At 24.4% G+C, this 15,165-nt stretch overlaps 3 protein-coding genes across 6 annotated transcripts; 1 reads left to right on the forward strand and 2 right to left on the reverse strand.

The window, feature by feature from the left end:
* The first annotated feature begins 73 nt into the window (after positions 1-73).
* On the forward strand, positions 74-12,611 carry LOC132921025 (small ribosomal subunit protein mS33). 2 transcript variants are annotated; one of them, XM_060983831.1, is made up of 3 exons: positions 74-585; positions 12,050-12,179; positions 12,246-12,611. In XM_060983831.1, the coding sequence occupies exons 2-3, from the start codon at positions 12,057-12,059 to the stop codon at positions 12,468-12,470; spliced, it is 348 nt and encodes a 115-aa protein (XP_060839814.1). In that variant the 5' UTR covers positions 74-585; positions 12,050-12,056; the 3' UTR covers positions 12,471-12,611. The 2 variants fall into 2 exon arrangements, with proteins under 2 accessions (XP_060839814.1, XP_060839813.1); XM_060983830.1 differs by having other exon boundaries at positions 79-581.
* On the reverse strand, positions 887-4,900 carry LOC132921022 (uncharacterized). Of its 2 annotated transcripts, XM_060983824.1 has the most exons (10): positions 4,499-4,900; positions 4,177-4,260; positions 2,453-2,676; positions 2,278-2,360; positions 2,103-2,201; positions 1,923-2,030; positions 1,597-1,699; positions 1,456-1,520; positions 1,305-1,392; positions 887-1,219 (listed from the first exon to the last, which is right to left on the reverse strand). In XM_060983824.1, exons 1-10 carry the CDS (start codon positions 4,499-4,501, stop codon positions 1,084-1,086), a joined length of 993 nt encoding a protein of 330 aa, XP_060839807.1. In that variant the 5' UTR covers positions 4,502-4,900; the 3' UTR covers positions 887-1,083. The 2 variants fall into 2 exon arrangements, with proteins under 2 accessions (XP_060839807.1, XP_060839808.1); XM_060983825.1 differs by lacking the exons at positions 4,177-4,260; positions 4,499-4,900 and adding an exon at positions 3,174-3,312.
* Positions 7,729-11,773, reverse strand: LOC132921020 (FHF complex subunit HOOK interacting protein 2A-like). Of its 2 annotated transcripts, none has more exons than XM_060983820.1 (13): positions 11,612-11,773; positions 11,340-11,489; positions 10,932-11,144; positions 10,745-10,870; positions 10,578-10,682; positions 10,314-10,507; positions 10,111-10,180; positions 9,884-10,046; positions 9,667-9,797; positions 9,386-9,588; positions 9,092-9,308; positions 8,758-9,011; positions 7,729-8,698 (listed from the first exon to the last, which is right to left on the reverse strand). In XM_060983820.1, the coding sequence occupies exons 1-13, from the start codon at positions 11,654-11,656 to the stop codon at positions 8,590-8,592; spliced, it is 1,980 nt and encodes a 659-aa protein (XP_060839803.1). In that variant the 5' UTR covers positions 11,657-11,773; the 3' UTR covers positions 7,729-8,589. The 2 variants fall into 2 exon arrangements, with proteins under 2 accessions (XP_060839803.1, XP_060839804.1); XM_060983821.1 differs by having other exon boundaries at positions 11,568-11,647.
* Positions 12,612-15,165: the final 2,554 nt, after the last annotated feature.

Below are 15,165 nucleotides of genomic sequence, written 5' to 3' on the forward strand. Positions count from 1 at the left end.
CGTTTCACAATATGGTGAAAACATTTATAAAAGTATATATACCTTTAACCATAAAATAACCACAGTGGGAGTGTGGAATAACCTTTTTTAATTTGGATCAACGTTATAGCATGATATAAAAATATGTGTCTTATCTTATATACCATTTTTTTAAATAGTAAACGCGATTGACCAATGACCACTATCCATCCTCGGCCCTTCACGCTCATGTGTTTTATAATTTATTTAAATATCAATATTTATATATTGTCTTAAGTTAATTGTCTTGAACTGTTAATACAAAACTAGTAATTACTCACTAGAACACAGCTACATTTTTTTTTATTTATATAATTAATTATATTAGTTGACGTTAACTTTATTTTTTAATTAATAGTATGTCAAGATTTCTGAATGGAATATTGAATAAAGTGCACAAAAGTGTTGTGAGCATTGCCGTTGGATTAACGGTGATATCTACTGGAGTATTTATGTTAAGATCTTACGAAATTCTATTCGTACCAGTTGACCAAAGAGTTAAAGCTAGACAAGAAGTCAATGAATTGTTAAACAACGAGGAACTGCTACAAAACGAAGAATAGGTAGGTAATTGCTGTTAGAATCACATTATTAAGTATTTTTATATTTTGAGTAAAGGGTAAAGTATGAATCATGAACAGATAATATTAATTATAAGCAAATAATAAGAACCACCCTTATTTCTTATTATAGATTTTTTTTTATAAGTTTATGAAAATATAAATTCTTTGACATTCAATGAATACATACATAATACATCAATTTACACAAAATAATTTTTCTTATAGTTTTGTACAAACTTATCTTAAAATCATTTAATCAGACTTTTCAAATAGTATCAAGTCTTACTTGCAAAAATTGGTAATAATTTACAATTTCAAAATTATATATTATCAAGTAAAAAAAGTTTTAAGTACTAAGTAAAGAACTATTAAATACTTATATTTAAAAATAATAGTTAAACAATGAGAAACTTTAATTTATTTTTACAATTTAAAAATACATACTCTTATAAACTAATTTTCAGATTTAATCTCATTTTTACATTTAATAGTTAACTTATAATTATTCATCTTGAGACTTGTCTGATGCATTATCTTCATCTTGATAACTTTTTTCATCAGAAAATTGTTGAACAAGTCTTATCCGTTTTAATGGAGGTTGACAAGTTTGTACGTCATTATTATTCTCTAAATGCATTCTATAGTAACAAATATATTTTTGTAAGTAAAATAAAATTTCAATTTTTGTCAGTATGAACATTCCATGTATTTTTATCAACTTACATTGCTGATATTGAAGGTAATGGTGGTGGTGGGGGGGACCAGACACTTGGCATTGTTTCCTCATCATGTAATTCTGGATCTTCAATTTCTAAAATAAATTATTAATACAGGTACCTAAATTATTAAAGTTAATTCATGTTTTTTTAATTACCCCTCGTAACAGAAGCTCCGTCAACTTCTTCATGAGTTCCACTTTCATCCATGCAATTTATATTTCTAATAAATGACATTTTTATTACTAATAATTAAACAATACTTAAAATAACAATGTATAGTATTGTGTTACACTTACTCTAAAGAATCATCAGGTACACGAAATGGTACTGCATTCTGGTGTCTCCATTCATTTCTTGGAGGCTGTTCACCGGTAAACAAATGAAATTCTTGAACATCATCTATAGCATATAATATTTTTATTTATAAATTAATTTAAGAGAACATTCACATATTTTACTTTCAACTAACAAACATACAAAAAAACCAAATTTTATTTTCACAATAGTTCTACTTTTGTTACGTACAATTAATTATGATCATAAAATTAATCATGTTGTATGTTCATAAGATGGGGACATCATGTACAGGTGTGGAGTCTTATTGATTATAAATGATTTATACCTGTAACATAGTTATTCAATTTCATACAACTTTCGTAGGGTGGTGGTAGATTCTCAATGTTATCTTGTATAGAATTAGACATGTCATTTGAATTTATATTCCTAACTCCTGCATAATAAATAATAATAAACTATTTTATAATTGTTATATTTTTACGAATATAAAAACAGTTATGCTTACTTTTATAAAAATAAGTCCATACTAAAAAAATTAAAAATATATTTATTATTAAAAAAAAAATTCCTATATCTTGCCAATATGAATTTGAACTAATTTTTTCTGAAAACATAAATATATTTAAATATTTTAACAGCTATATCTAATAATTATTAAAAAAAATAAACAACAAAAATACCTGGTGTAGGTAATAAAATATTAGGATTTATTGGAATGCATAAATCATGAATTTCTCCTCCAAAAAATATTTCTTCAGTATAGCTATAAAAATGTTGAAAAAATAATTAATTTATAACAAGAATTTTATTTTATTAGCTAAAAATTGAAATTTGCATATATTATTTAGTATTTACCCATCAAAACACGAACTACAATCTGATATATCTTTTGGACACTTAATATATTTTTTAGTCGTTCTAAAATATATGCTACAGTTCATGCATTGTGAGCATAAATTTAAACTAATATCACAATAACTATTTGTTTCATAACAGTCAATATCTGTACGGCATTCAAAATCAGTATTTGTATTAAGAGCATCTTCTGGTATTGTTCGAGAATCATTTTCTTGCATTATCTGTAAATATAAATAAACACATTGATTATTATATTTTATAACTTAATTATTAAATAGAAATATCTACTCTTTCAAATTTAATAATACTTTAAATATTAATGTTGTTTTAGTTAGTTTTATTAACTAAACAAACAATAGAATTTTAGATTATATTTAAAATTAAACATTAAGCCCTAATGTTATTGAATTTTAAAATGTTTTTAAACTCAGGTTACTATAAATTAGATAAATTTAAGTTGTATTATAAGTGGACAATAGTGTATTAAATTATCACTACTACCTACTTAAAAAGATCTTTTTTTGGTATAATTAAATGTTCATATTATTAATAAATGTACTATTTTCTAAGTATTTTAAGTATAATCTAATAACTATCTTGAAATTTGAAATTTTTATCCTTCAAATTTAAAATAATAAATCTAAAAATAATTCTTATTAATTTTCTCAAAAATATTTAAGTGTTTGTTGAAAAATTGTAACATTACTTAAACACTTACTAGTTACTTCCATTATTTTTATTTGATTATATTATACCGATGTAATTACAATTTGTTTATGTATAGGCGTATATGGTTAGGTATCAATTTCAAATATTATGCAACTATCAAAAAATTGTTAAAATGTTTAAATGTGACAAATTAAATTGGTTATCTTAACTTAATAACTGCGATTTTAAAATAAGATAATTAATTATCAAAACATGATACTTTATGGAGATAATAACATTGATCCCTGATTTATACATTTATAAACACTTAAAACATATATAATTATTATTAAATACAATATGCTTAAATATAAATTTATAAAGATAAAAAAAAAATACGATTAAGGGTTAATGCCCTTTATGCTTATAATATTATGACTATTATGACGGTACTGTATTAAATACAATTGGAAATAGGTACCTATTTTGATTGGAGATTTCCATTCTATAAGCGTTACTATTTTACAAAAACATTCAAACATTTGCAATTCAATTTCGGGAATTGAGATAAATATAGAATCTCAAAAGTCGTTCATAGAAATTTTACATGTGTTCAATTCTCTCCGGTTTCTTTATTCCTGCCATGCTTTTTAATATTTTCGAAAAAAATTTCATCATTGTACAAGCACAATAATAACTTTCTTATTTTATTCAGACCATGAATTAATTTATTATTAATTAAAATGTTCTTATGCTTTCAAAAGAATAAAGTTCACATTAAACTAATTAAGTAGAAAAATATTTAAATATAGGTATAATATTTTAAATAGAACAGTTTAAATGTACCTTATTTTTACCCTGTACCATATTGTACTTCCATACTTCATTTACGAATTACCTAACATCCTCCGTTCAATAGGTTAATATAATAAATAACTAGAAAATATTTTAATAATACGATCAGAAATATGACGAAATAAACCTTTTGTGTTAAAACAATAAAATATTTAAGGTTTATATAGTAAACAATACATATTAATATAATATTATATCTGTAAAAAATTGTCACTTACCAGTATGAAAACTATAAATGAACTTATCAATCCAGTTGAAATTTGTGCCATGTTTAAATTTATTTCTATTAATATCCGTATGATCTTTAAAGCAAAAAAATATGATACATTATTAAATTATAACTTCAATCGCTTTTAATTGTATTGTCGTAAATAATGAATTGACTTATTACGAATAAGGTATACGTTTTTATTAGGAAATTATTATTTACACTTAATTAGTCTAGACAATAGTTTTCTAATTAAATGTGTTTTCAACTACGTATTCAAATCAAATTTTATAAATTATATTTTCTCGGGTTTAGATATTAATTTTCCTTACCATATATGTGCAGTATCTGGGTGATAGACGAATGTAAATTGGTATGTCTCAACCGTATGAATTCAATGTATAGAGTATAGACACTTGGTGTCCAAATTATAAATCTATGAGTTTGAGGTAGTTTCTAAAAGTAGTACGTTTTTTAACGTTACACAGCCGCGGCTCAATAATGAATGTCGTGGTACTGTCAGGTGGCGGGTTGCTCTGGACCACTGGACCAAGTTAAAAGAGGATGAGTCATGGAACCAAGGTCTTGTCGTGAACCTGTCGTTACATGTCTTGTATTGTAAACACACACACATACACTAGGTAGACCTGAAGAAGGAATAATGTTGCGCGCGCCTGTACATATTATGTGTATTACTGTATTGTGTACGTGTGATGTGATTTGCAAGTGACTAAGGTGAACGAACGTCCCTCGATCCACTACAGCTAATGACTATTTCTGTGATTTGTTGTTGCACAATAAATATATTTAATTTTTTTTTTCGTGGGAAGTAGAAAGACGGCATTTCATATTATAATAATTAATTTTGCTCTTATACTCACACTATCGTGTTATTGTTATACTATTTGGAGTAAGCGTTTCACGTGTGTAACGTGTTCCTATTCCTATATAATTTGACAGAAAATAATACTGTTTATAGATAAACCTATTGTATTGTTAATATTAAACCGACTATTATAAAATAATATTACATTTACTTTGTAATTCCATGCATTATATTGCATTAATATTTGTTATATTTTGTATATCTTAAAACATTTAAAAATAAAGAATGGATTGAAAATTTGAAAAGATTAATAATAGTTTTTAAATCTAGGATTAGATTTTTAATAAAAGGGGATGAAAATGTTGATTATCGTCTAACTTTATCTAACTCTCATATAACATGGGACTTTTTTTAACGAACCAATTTAATTTATACACTTTTATTATAACAGAAAATTAGTTGTAAAAATAATAAATATTAAATTATAACTACGGGGACGCCGACTAAGATGTTAGTCAATAATTATATTATTCAAAAACCCCTATAAATATAATATTTATTTTAAATTATTATTAACTTTTCCAGTTATTGAAGTATGTCAAAATATAACTAATAAATTGAATATTATACAGTATCTATCTATTATATTTTATTATCTAGCTGCAGGACTCGAAACTTTGAATTGTTGCTGATGTTAGTAGTGAGTAATAGAAAACTAACTAATTGAATCATAATTTATAGCGCTTTTATTCATATTATTATACACTTTGAAATTCGTTCAAATTGACTGAAAAAAACATTTTAAGGAAGGATGGTGTGTCAGCCTTATAATATATTTATGTTATTATTAATATTTTTTCAAAATATTTAGACTAATTTCAACTATTTATACCATATTCCTATTTACATCCTTCAAAGATGCATTCGTGATTCGTGTTGCCTTATAACTTAATAAAAATAATATTTTACGATACAATATTGCAATAATTTTTTCAACAATTAAGCTTCATTGATTACGTATTGATAGAAAAATACATTATTAATAGATAATAATATAATATAGGTAATACTGTAATAGTGTGGTAATATCATCGATTATAGAATAAGCCATGTTACCTAATTTATAAATAATTTGCCTATAATATTACCTATATATTTGGCTATATATTGTACTATCTTTAAAAATAACCAAATAATTCTTTTTAAATAATTATCAATAAATTCAAATTTTCAGAAAATATCATGGATGTACCTGTTGTATTGTCTCTGTAATCTGTTATACACTTGTTACAATAATGTATAACATTGCGTATCGAATTCTTACTAAATTATTTACTTAAACTTTTAATAAAAGCCATTTTCATATTCTTATTTTAAAACTAGTTTGATAAATTAAAAAAAAATAATAATTTAACTATTTAACTGATTATAACTCTTTTTAAAATAAAAAATAATTCTATTCTGGAACGACAAGCACAGTTTATATTAACTTATAATATCTAACCTAACCGTGGTCGGCAATTAGTTTCTAAAAAGATCTAGATGATTTGAAAAAAAAATGAGGTCCAGAAAACATTTCTTTAACTTATCATTTATTCTAAATAGTAAATTTAAACAAATCGATATTTAAGTAGGTAAATAATTTTGTTTATTCATTTCTTCCCCTCCATTGCCTTGATTCGATTATAATTTATAATTAAATGTGTAAATGTGCTCTATTGTAATGTGTTTACTATAAATAAACAGTACAGTTCTGTTACGTAAATTTGCTATATTTCACGTTTATAGACAAAAACAATACATATAGTTTGTAAGTACGACGTTCTTTTTTACACAATATCCATTATTATAGTAATATTGTATGAGTTATGACACTTACACTTGATTACTCGAAACCTACAGCATCTACAGTGGAGCGACACTCCAGTTAATGTTTTCTTCAATTTTTAGAAAATCCAATAAAAATATAATTTTTAATTTGCTTAATAACTAATAAGGATAATTTTAACATACTAAAACGAGGAACAGAAACACCATATATTTTAGCGAAATAATATTTAAGAGGATATCAGCGTTATCTCTCTTTAACCCACTCGCAACATAGCAAATTTTACGTTCTAAATAGGTAATGACTACAACCATATTAATTTCTCAAAATTAGTGTGAAAAGACCTCTTATAAAATTTTAAGTTAGGAACATTATCCAGGGCATCTCGTAAGTCATAAACTCATAAGCGTCTTATATATTTTAAATTTGTAAATTAATTATACATTTTAAGAAACTCAACTCACTTTAAAGTTCAAATATAATAAATCGCTTATGACTTATGAGATGCCCTGAATAATGTTCATAACTTAAAATTTTATAAGAATCATTACACTATAATTTGAGAAATTAATATGGTTATAGACTTATGTCTTATAGTCATCATTGAGACCGTAAAATTTGCTTTGTTGTGCGTGGGTTAAAGAGATTTAACAAATACATCGCTGCAGCCTCTTAAGAAATCATAGTTTGAATTTTTAATCTCCTTGAAATAATCTTTGATTTATGTACATTACTTAAATAGTTAAATAAATATTTTTTGTTTCCTTTTTAAAAATTTGTAACATAGACCATAGTACATAGAATCGTATAATAAATTATGTTATATAATATATATTTTCTTTTTCTACAATATTCAAAAAAATGTACTTATTGTGCTAATAAATTAAGTATAGACAAAAGACAATAAATATTGTTTCTATAACAACTTTATTACAACAATCAACTTTCGATTACTCTAACAGTATTTCAATTGTAAAATACTAATATGACAATATTTTATAATTTATTTCTACTTGTACTGTCTACTATTGTAAAATATATATGTTGTACTCACTCTAGTTAAATCATCATTACCAATGAAAGGGAACATAATAAGTCTCAAGGAATATTTCTCAAAAATAAAGTATAAGAGAAAAAAATCCATTTTTAAAATTAAAATTTGTAATGTTTAAAAATATATTAACTTAAATAAATAATCTAATTGCATTGGATTGCATAATACGTTAGGTAAGAAACTAATTATTAAAATTATATATGAAATATCAGTGATGTACAAAATTAGCTTTAAACAGTCTGAATGTGTCAAAATAAAGATAAAAACAATGATAATTTAAACAAGATTAAATACTTTATGCACATATTTTGCAGAAAAGATAATTAAACTTAAATATTTTTGAAAGTTATAGCATAAAATTCAGTTAGTTTTTTCCTCTAATGGTAAAAACTTTATTTTATTGACTTATTTTCTTACACATGATTTACAATAACAATAGTATCGTGGATCAACATATAACATCATAATATATACTATCGGTGAACAAAATAAATATGTATTTCATTACAAATATATTTTTACATCATTATACAATACTAGCAAAAAATGAAGTATAAAATGATAATGTAGCAAGTTTAATATATATCATCAATAACATTTTAATAATAAAAATAATTAGAACAAAGGGTACCGTAAAACTAGGGTTTATTCTAAGTATATGTTGAATTATAGATTTATTATACTGTATAATAAATTTAAAGAGATTATTTTATTTTCATTCAGCCAAATTTGAATGATGATACTTCACAAACAGTACAGCTACCAATTCTTTACACAATTCTTCCAAAATGACTGCATTGTTAAAAATTATTACTTCAAAATGTCTGTAAAATTAAAAAGATAAACATTATAAATTTCTATTTACTATACATAACAATTTTACTTTTCTTTTAATAGTTTGATTGAAGAATTATTTAAAACGCGTTTTCTTGCTTGAATCAATTCTTCATTATAATTTGGAAATGTTAATATCTTTTTATGCAGTTCTTTAAGTACATGGTACAATATCATGTATAATGATGGTACATTATGTTTTAATGGTAATGTTGAATTTAGCAAGTATTCATGTAGATATGGGTGAGGTAAAGAACTTAAAAATATTAAAATAATTTTTAACTGCAAAGTGGTTGAAGAATTCTAAAAAATATTTTTAAACAAATACATGATTACTATATATTTAAAAACATAACTAATAATTATTAAATATAAATAACAACTTGATTTGGAATGTCGCTGATTTTTTTAAAAATCATTCTTAAAAATGGCCCTTCATTGAAATCATTTAATTTAACTGAATTTAATGCTTCTGTAGGCCATTCAAATTTTGTACATTTATCAAAAATATCCTCGTACATATTCTTCACATCTGTTATATGATCTTTAAATGTATGTAATTGGTCTGATTGTAAGTTTTGAGGAATCAATGCTAGTAACCTATACATTAAAAAAAATATATATAAGACAAATTAATAATTATATTTATATTATAATATTAAATTTAATTAGCTTGCCGGTTAATTATTCTATCAATACTTGAAGGTGCAAGAGTTCGACTAGTATTAATATTATTTTCATTTGACAGTATTTTTTTTTCTCTTTCATCTTCTTCATCACTCCATGTTCCTGATGTACAACCTTCATAATAGTTTCTATTATTGATAAATCGTAAAATTATAAAATCCAAAATTTCTTTATCTGAATTATGTAATACATCCTTTAATAAAACGTAAAATAATATTAATTACAATAATAATACATGATATATTAATAATAATTAATAAAAATAATTTACTATAAAAAAATTGAGAACATTAAAAACAAAAATATCATCTGTAGTGGAAGACAATTTTATTAAAATGTCTATTGGTGTTTGCTTATTGTAATAAGAATTATCAAGTTCTGACCGTAACCAATAATTTATTGCTGCAAATAAAATATTTAAGTTCATAATCTGTTATAAGTACTAACTATTGATATATTACATTAATCATTAATAAATATCAACCTACTATAACTTAAAGGTGTATGATCTGCTGCTTTGTAGATTTTTTTTAACAAAAAAACATGAGAAGACAATATTTGGTCTGAAGTATCAAATAATTTATTAAAAAACAATAATCTTAATGATTCACACAGTGAATAAGATATTTTTAATTGGCCATCTTTAATTACCTAAAAATTAAGTAATATTAGAACTTAATATCTTTAATAATATTTCTACGAATAAGAAACACACCTCAATAATAAAATTTAACCAACAAAAAAATTTAGTGACATCATTTGAATAAGTGGCATTGTAATCGTCCCTATAAAAAAATATTTTAACTGTTAAATATTTAAGATGCATTTGAGTTGAATTCATTTTACAATACCCATAAATTATACTTTTATATTTATTTCAATAGAAATTATTTTAAATTAATAAATATTTCCGCTCACCTCCAATTTAATTCAATTGTTTCTAGTCCATTGTAATCCAATATAATAGGTAATGCACAAAACAGATTTCTAAAATGTTCGCTTAATAATGAACATAATTTAGTTTTATTAATTATGAAGTCTATCACATTTTCATCATTTAGTTTAGTCAACAACAATATACAGTTACAACATTTGTAATATACATCTGTATTCTAAGAATAATTATCTATATTAACAACAATTAACATTATTTAAATAACATAGTCTTTAAATTATACAAACCTTAGTATTGATGTATGTCAATACACAATCCAATAAATTTAATCTATTAAATGTACTTAATTCTGTCAGTGCCTTTGCTTCTTCTAAATGATACATATTGGATTCCTAATAAATAGTATTTTTAAATTTATTTCAAATAGAAAAAATGTTTATGTATATTATATTACATATGAAAAAAACATAATTGAAACATTTTGTTGGTTGTTTAACAGTGTACACAGCATGTATAAAAAGTGAATCTGATCTTGTTGCTGTTTATTATACAAATCACTGTCGCATAAATTAATTAGCCTCTAAAAATAAAAATAAAAATTAATAAGTAAATTCATTAGAAATACTCTTTGAAAACATTACTTGAATAGTAACAAAAAAAGACTGATGTGCTAATACTGGATTTTTTAATTGACTAATGAGATTTGTCATGTATTTTAATACTAATATCCTAATACCAATTAATTTTTCTTTTTCTGCTATAACTGCTAACATATTAAATAGATCGTTTTTCAATACATATTCCATGCACAAGTTAGTAGCAGTTTCTTCATTCTTGTCTTCACATAATAATATCTAAAATAATATAACAGATGTGTATATTGTTTTGACATTATTTAGAATTTCATTTTCTCTATCTCTTTATATTTATCTCATAGTTTTTTTATTTTAATCTTTCTAATATATAATGCAATTTAATGATTCTTTTAACCGTCTTCTTAGATAATAATACCCATAATTAGTTCAAAACATAGTTTTCATACAAAATACCTGTTGTACAATTTCTAGATGGCCAGGTACATTGGTTTCTTCTATCCGAGTTTGAGAAAATTGTCCATCTGTTGTCCACTCCAAGTAATTAATCATAAATTTTTCCCAGTGATAAATAAAATTTTCAAATGCTGGAGTTGGTGGGGCAATCTAAAATATAATTTCAATAAACTAAATATTTAAAGTTAATTTTAAGTGAAGTGTTTTACATTGAACAATTGTACTTACAAATAATAATATACTTTAAAAAGAAAAAATTATTTACAACTTACTGTATCCACAACTGAATCTAAAATGGTATTTAATACTGGAATCATGTTTATAAATTTTGTTTTATTAATAATAAAATATTTACAATGTTATATTTTATTTATTATTAATTAATTGATAATTCTACCAAAGTACCAAAGAATACACCATAGAGATCTAACAACTCTATAATCTTATCAATATGAATACGTTGAGATGATAACATATTAGTGTAAACATTTTGTTTTTTGTAGGTTAGGTATTATTATACAGTATTACAGACTACGGTGTTTAATACCATTAACTTATTATAACTATATAGTAGTAGACTATCTTAATAAGTTAATGTTGTAAACACAATTTGATCAATATATATATATATATATATATTCGTAGCCAATTAAATTGGACCAAAAAGTACATATTTTACCTTTTTATTCAACGTAATGTATATTTTTTAGATTTAAAATGCGGTTTTACAAGTATTGTGATCTTGTCAATGCTAATACTAACTATGCAAATCGGATGAAGATGCTTAGCAATCGTATTTTTGGTGATGTTGTACGGCCAACTAGTGAAAAATCTATGAGGGTACCTAACTTATTTTTTTAGCCATTTCTTAGTATATAATTATTTTAATATTTTAAAAATATTCAGGTAGTGAAGATGTTTAGTGAAGAACCATTATATAAAAAAGAAAATGTTATAAACTACTATCCTCGGCATATAGAGACTGGATTATTAATGAAGAAACTTCGAGAGTATGGTTTGTATAGAGATGAACATCAAGACTTTATTGAAGAAATGAGAAGACTCAAAGCACTTAGAGGAAAAGTGTTTGTTAAAGGAGAGAAAAAAAGGAAAGCTAAGAGTATTATGTAATTGTTTGGTCATTCAAAATTACATTCTTGTACTAAAAATAATCAATGTATTTTTAGAATTGTCTATGTAACTGTTTTAAAATATTTTCTTAGTAAAATTCTTGTAGTTATATGTTAATAAAAATTTGATTAATTAATCTTATTAGATCTATATATTTTTATTTTTTTGATATTAACTACAAGTGAAATTTTTCAAAATCTATTAATACCATGATTTTGTTTAGTAGTTACACTTATCCCTCTCAATAAGTTTGAAAAAAATTCTATATTTTTTATTGTTATCCTTTAATCCTTATCATTTTAGAAGTTTTACCTTTTTGAACGTCAGCATATAATTCTAGTTTCATTGAAAATTTTAATGTTTAAAAATTGATTCTCAACTGAGTTTTAAGATATTAGGTAAGTGTTTTAAGTTTACACCGATACAATATCTTTGTGTTCAGCTAAGCTTTAAATACTTAGATAATTTGTAAATAAGTTTTTTTTCATATTACATTTAAATTCTCAAAAGAATATTTAACTTTGGTATATGAAATAAAAAATATTGTATTCTTGTCGTATGCGGTCTACCACCACTTTTTATCTACTAAAGATCATTTTCAACGGCCATGACGATTAATTTCTATATCAATAATAAAATACAGTTATTTTGTGCTGTAACACCTACGTGATCCATTATTCTACAGTTTATTTACTGCACTTTAAACATTATGTTAGCCAAACATTTCAATGTAATTATCCAATCAGAGGAAAATACCATAGCTTTTTTAAAGGAAAAAGGACTTATTGAAACCGATAATCATCCTTGTATACACTGTGGTTGGCGAACCAAATACCATACTCGCAAAGAACGGGGAAAAGAACGAACCGTGATACGATGCACTAAGAAAGGTTAGTCCATGGGTGTTTGGAATGTGCGTGCCAAAAAGACGAAAATGGTGTTATCGAGGCAAGATATTTTGTTGTAGAAAAAAGAGAGACCGACACTGCACAGTGCACGGAATAATTCAAAATGAAATTGAAATTGGTACAGAAATACACTCAGATAAATGGCTTGCATATAAGACATTAGAAACTAAAGGGTACATACATAAACCGTAAACCATTCCCAATTTTTTGTCGATCCCATCAATGGTGCACACACACAGCGCATAGAAAGTTTATGGGGAGGTTTAAAACTTAGAAACGTAAAAAAAATGCATGGTAGTTGGTACATCACCATCATTGCTACCCTCGTATTTAACGGAACAATGGTGGCGTCTAAGAAACAGCAATGTTGATATATTTGAATGTTTTTTAAAAGACGTAAAGTTATATTGTACCTAATTTAAATAATAGAAATGAAGATTATATATAGATTATAGTATTTTTTGATACATTGACATATTATATTATTTTATTTGTTTTTATAATTATGTTTCTATACCTATTTTTTTTGTACCTAACAACCTAATTTAGGATTATATCGTGACGTGTATTGTTTTATTGAATTATTTTTTATACATATTGTGTGTCATTAAATTAAATATAATATAATTTTACCATAATTTAATTACGTATAAAGATTATGTTATAGACTGCATATGACGCATGGGAGCCCATAGTAATTTGGGGCCTTTGGTTATAGGGTTATATTTGGTATAACAATATTTTTGGGGCCCATTTTTTATTTTTGAGGGGAAGCCCAAATTTTTTAGTTACGCCACTGATTGACTAATATGATGTATAGAAACATGTATGGTAGACAGACAAGTGTGCGGTAGACCGCATATGGCAAACAGAAACGTGAGGTAGACCGCATACGACAAGAATACCAAAAATATATTTTGTCATTAAATAATGAGAAAAATAAACCATTTAAAAAAAAATGTTATTTTGTATATACTATAATGAATGTAATTTTTATACTCAAAATATTTATAATTTTGCATTGCAGTGACAAGTTTTATTAGAACACACCTTAGGGGTAAGAGGGTTCTGTGGGCCGAAAGTCAGCTATTCAGGATGGTTAGAGGTGGCCCCACCTATGTATTAGATTTTTTTTTTTTAGTCAGTGAATTAACAATACTAGTTCGGATGCCAGTATTGTGGTAAACACTTCTCACTCGTTTTTCTTGGATAAAAAGGGGAGAAGAGGGTTAGCATGTTACTGGATTAAGTTATAGTTACAATAATTTAGTTATCTACATTTAAAGTTATAATTTATAGTTACATTTAAAATAACAAAATGTCTTAATTGTAGACTGTAGTGACTCATAACTTTTATTTAAAGTGTCTGAAAAATAATATTTTCTGAATAACAACAAAATATCTAAACATTTTATTGTTTTTTTTTTTACAATTTAATTAATTTGGGCAACATTTTAACTTGGAATGTCTTTAAAAAAAAATTGTTCATTTATAATTTTGAGATTTTTAAATTTTTGTAGAATTTATGAAGAACTTTTTATAAAACAAATCAAGCTTTTGCTAATAAGTTTAAATTATTTGTGAATTTGAAAATTTCAACATCACACACTTATAAAAATAATTGTGTCTAAGTATTTTCATATGTTTTATTATATGCTTTTAAATTGATAGAAGTACAACTTGAGAAATCTCTCTCATTCTAAACTCCAAATGAACAAAAAAAATGTATCAATATGTATAGGAAAGAAATAGATTTTCTATGGATTATAACAAAAAATTTTTAATAA

Source organism: Rhopalosiphum padi, chromosome 2 (genome assembly GCF_020882245.1).
Source record: "Rhopalosiphum padi isolate XX-2018 chromosome 2, ASM2088224v1, whole genome shotgun sequence".
NCBI lineage: Eukaryota > Metazoa > Arthropoda > Insecta > Hemiptera > Aphididae > Rhopalosiphum > Rhopalosiphum padi.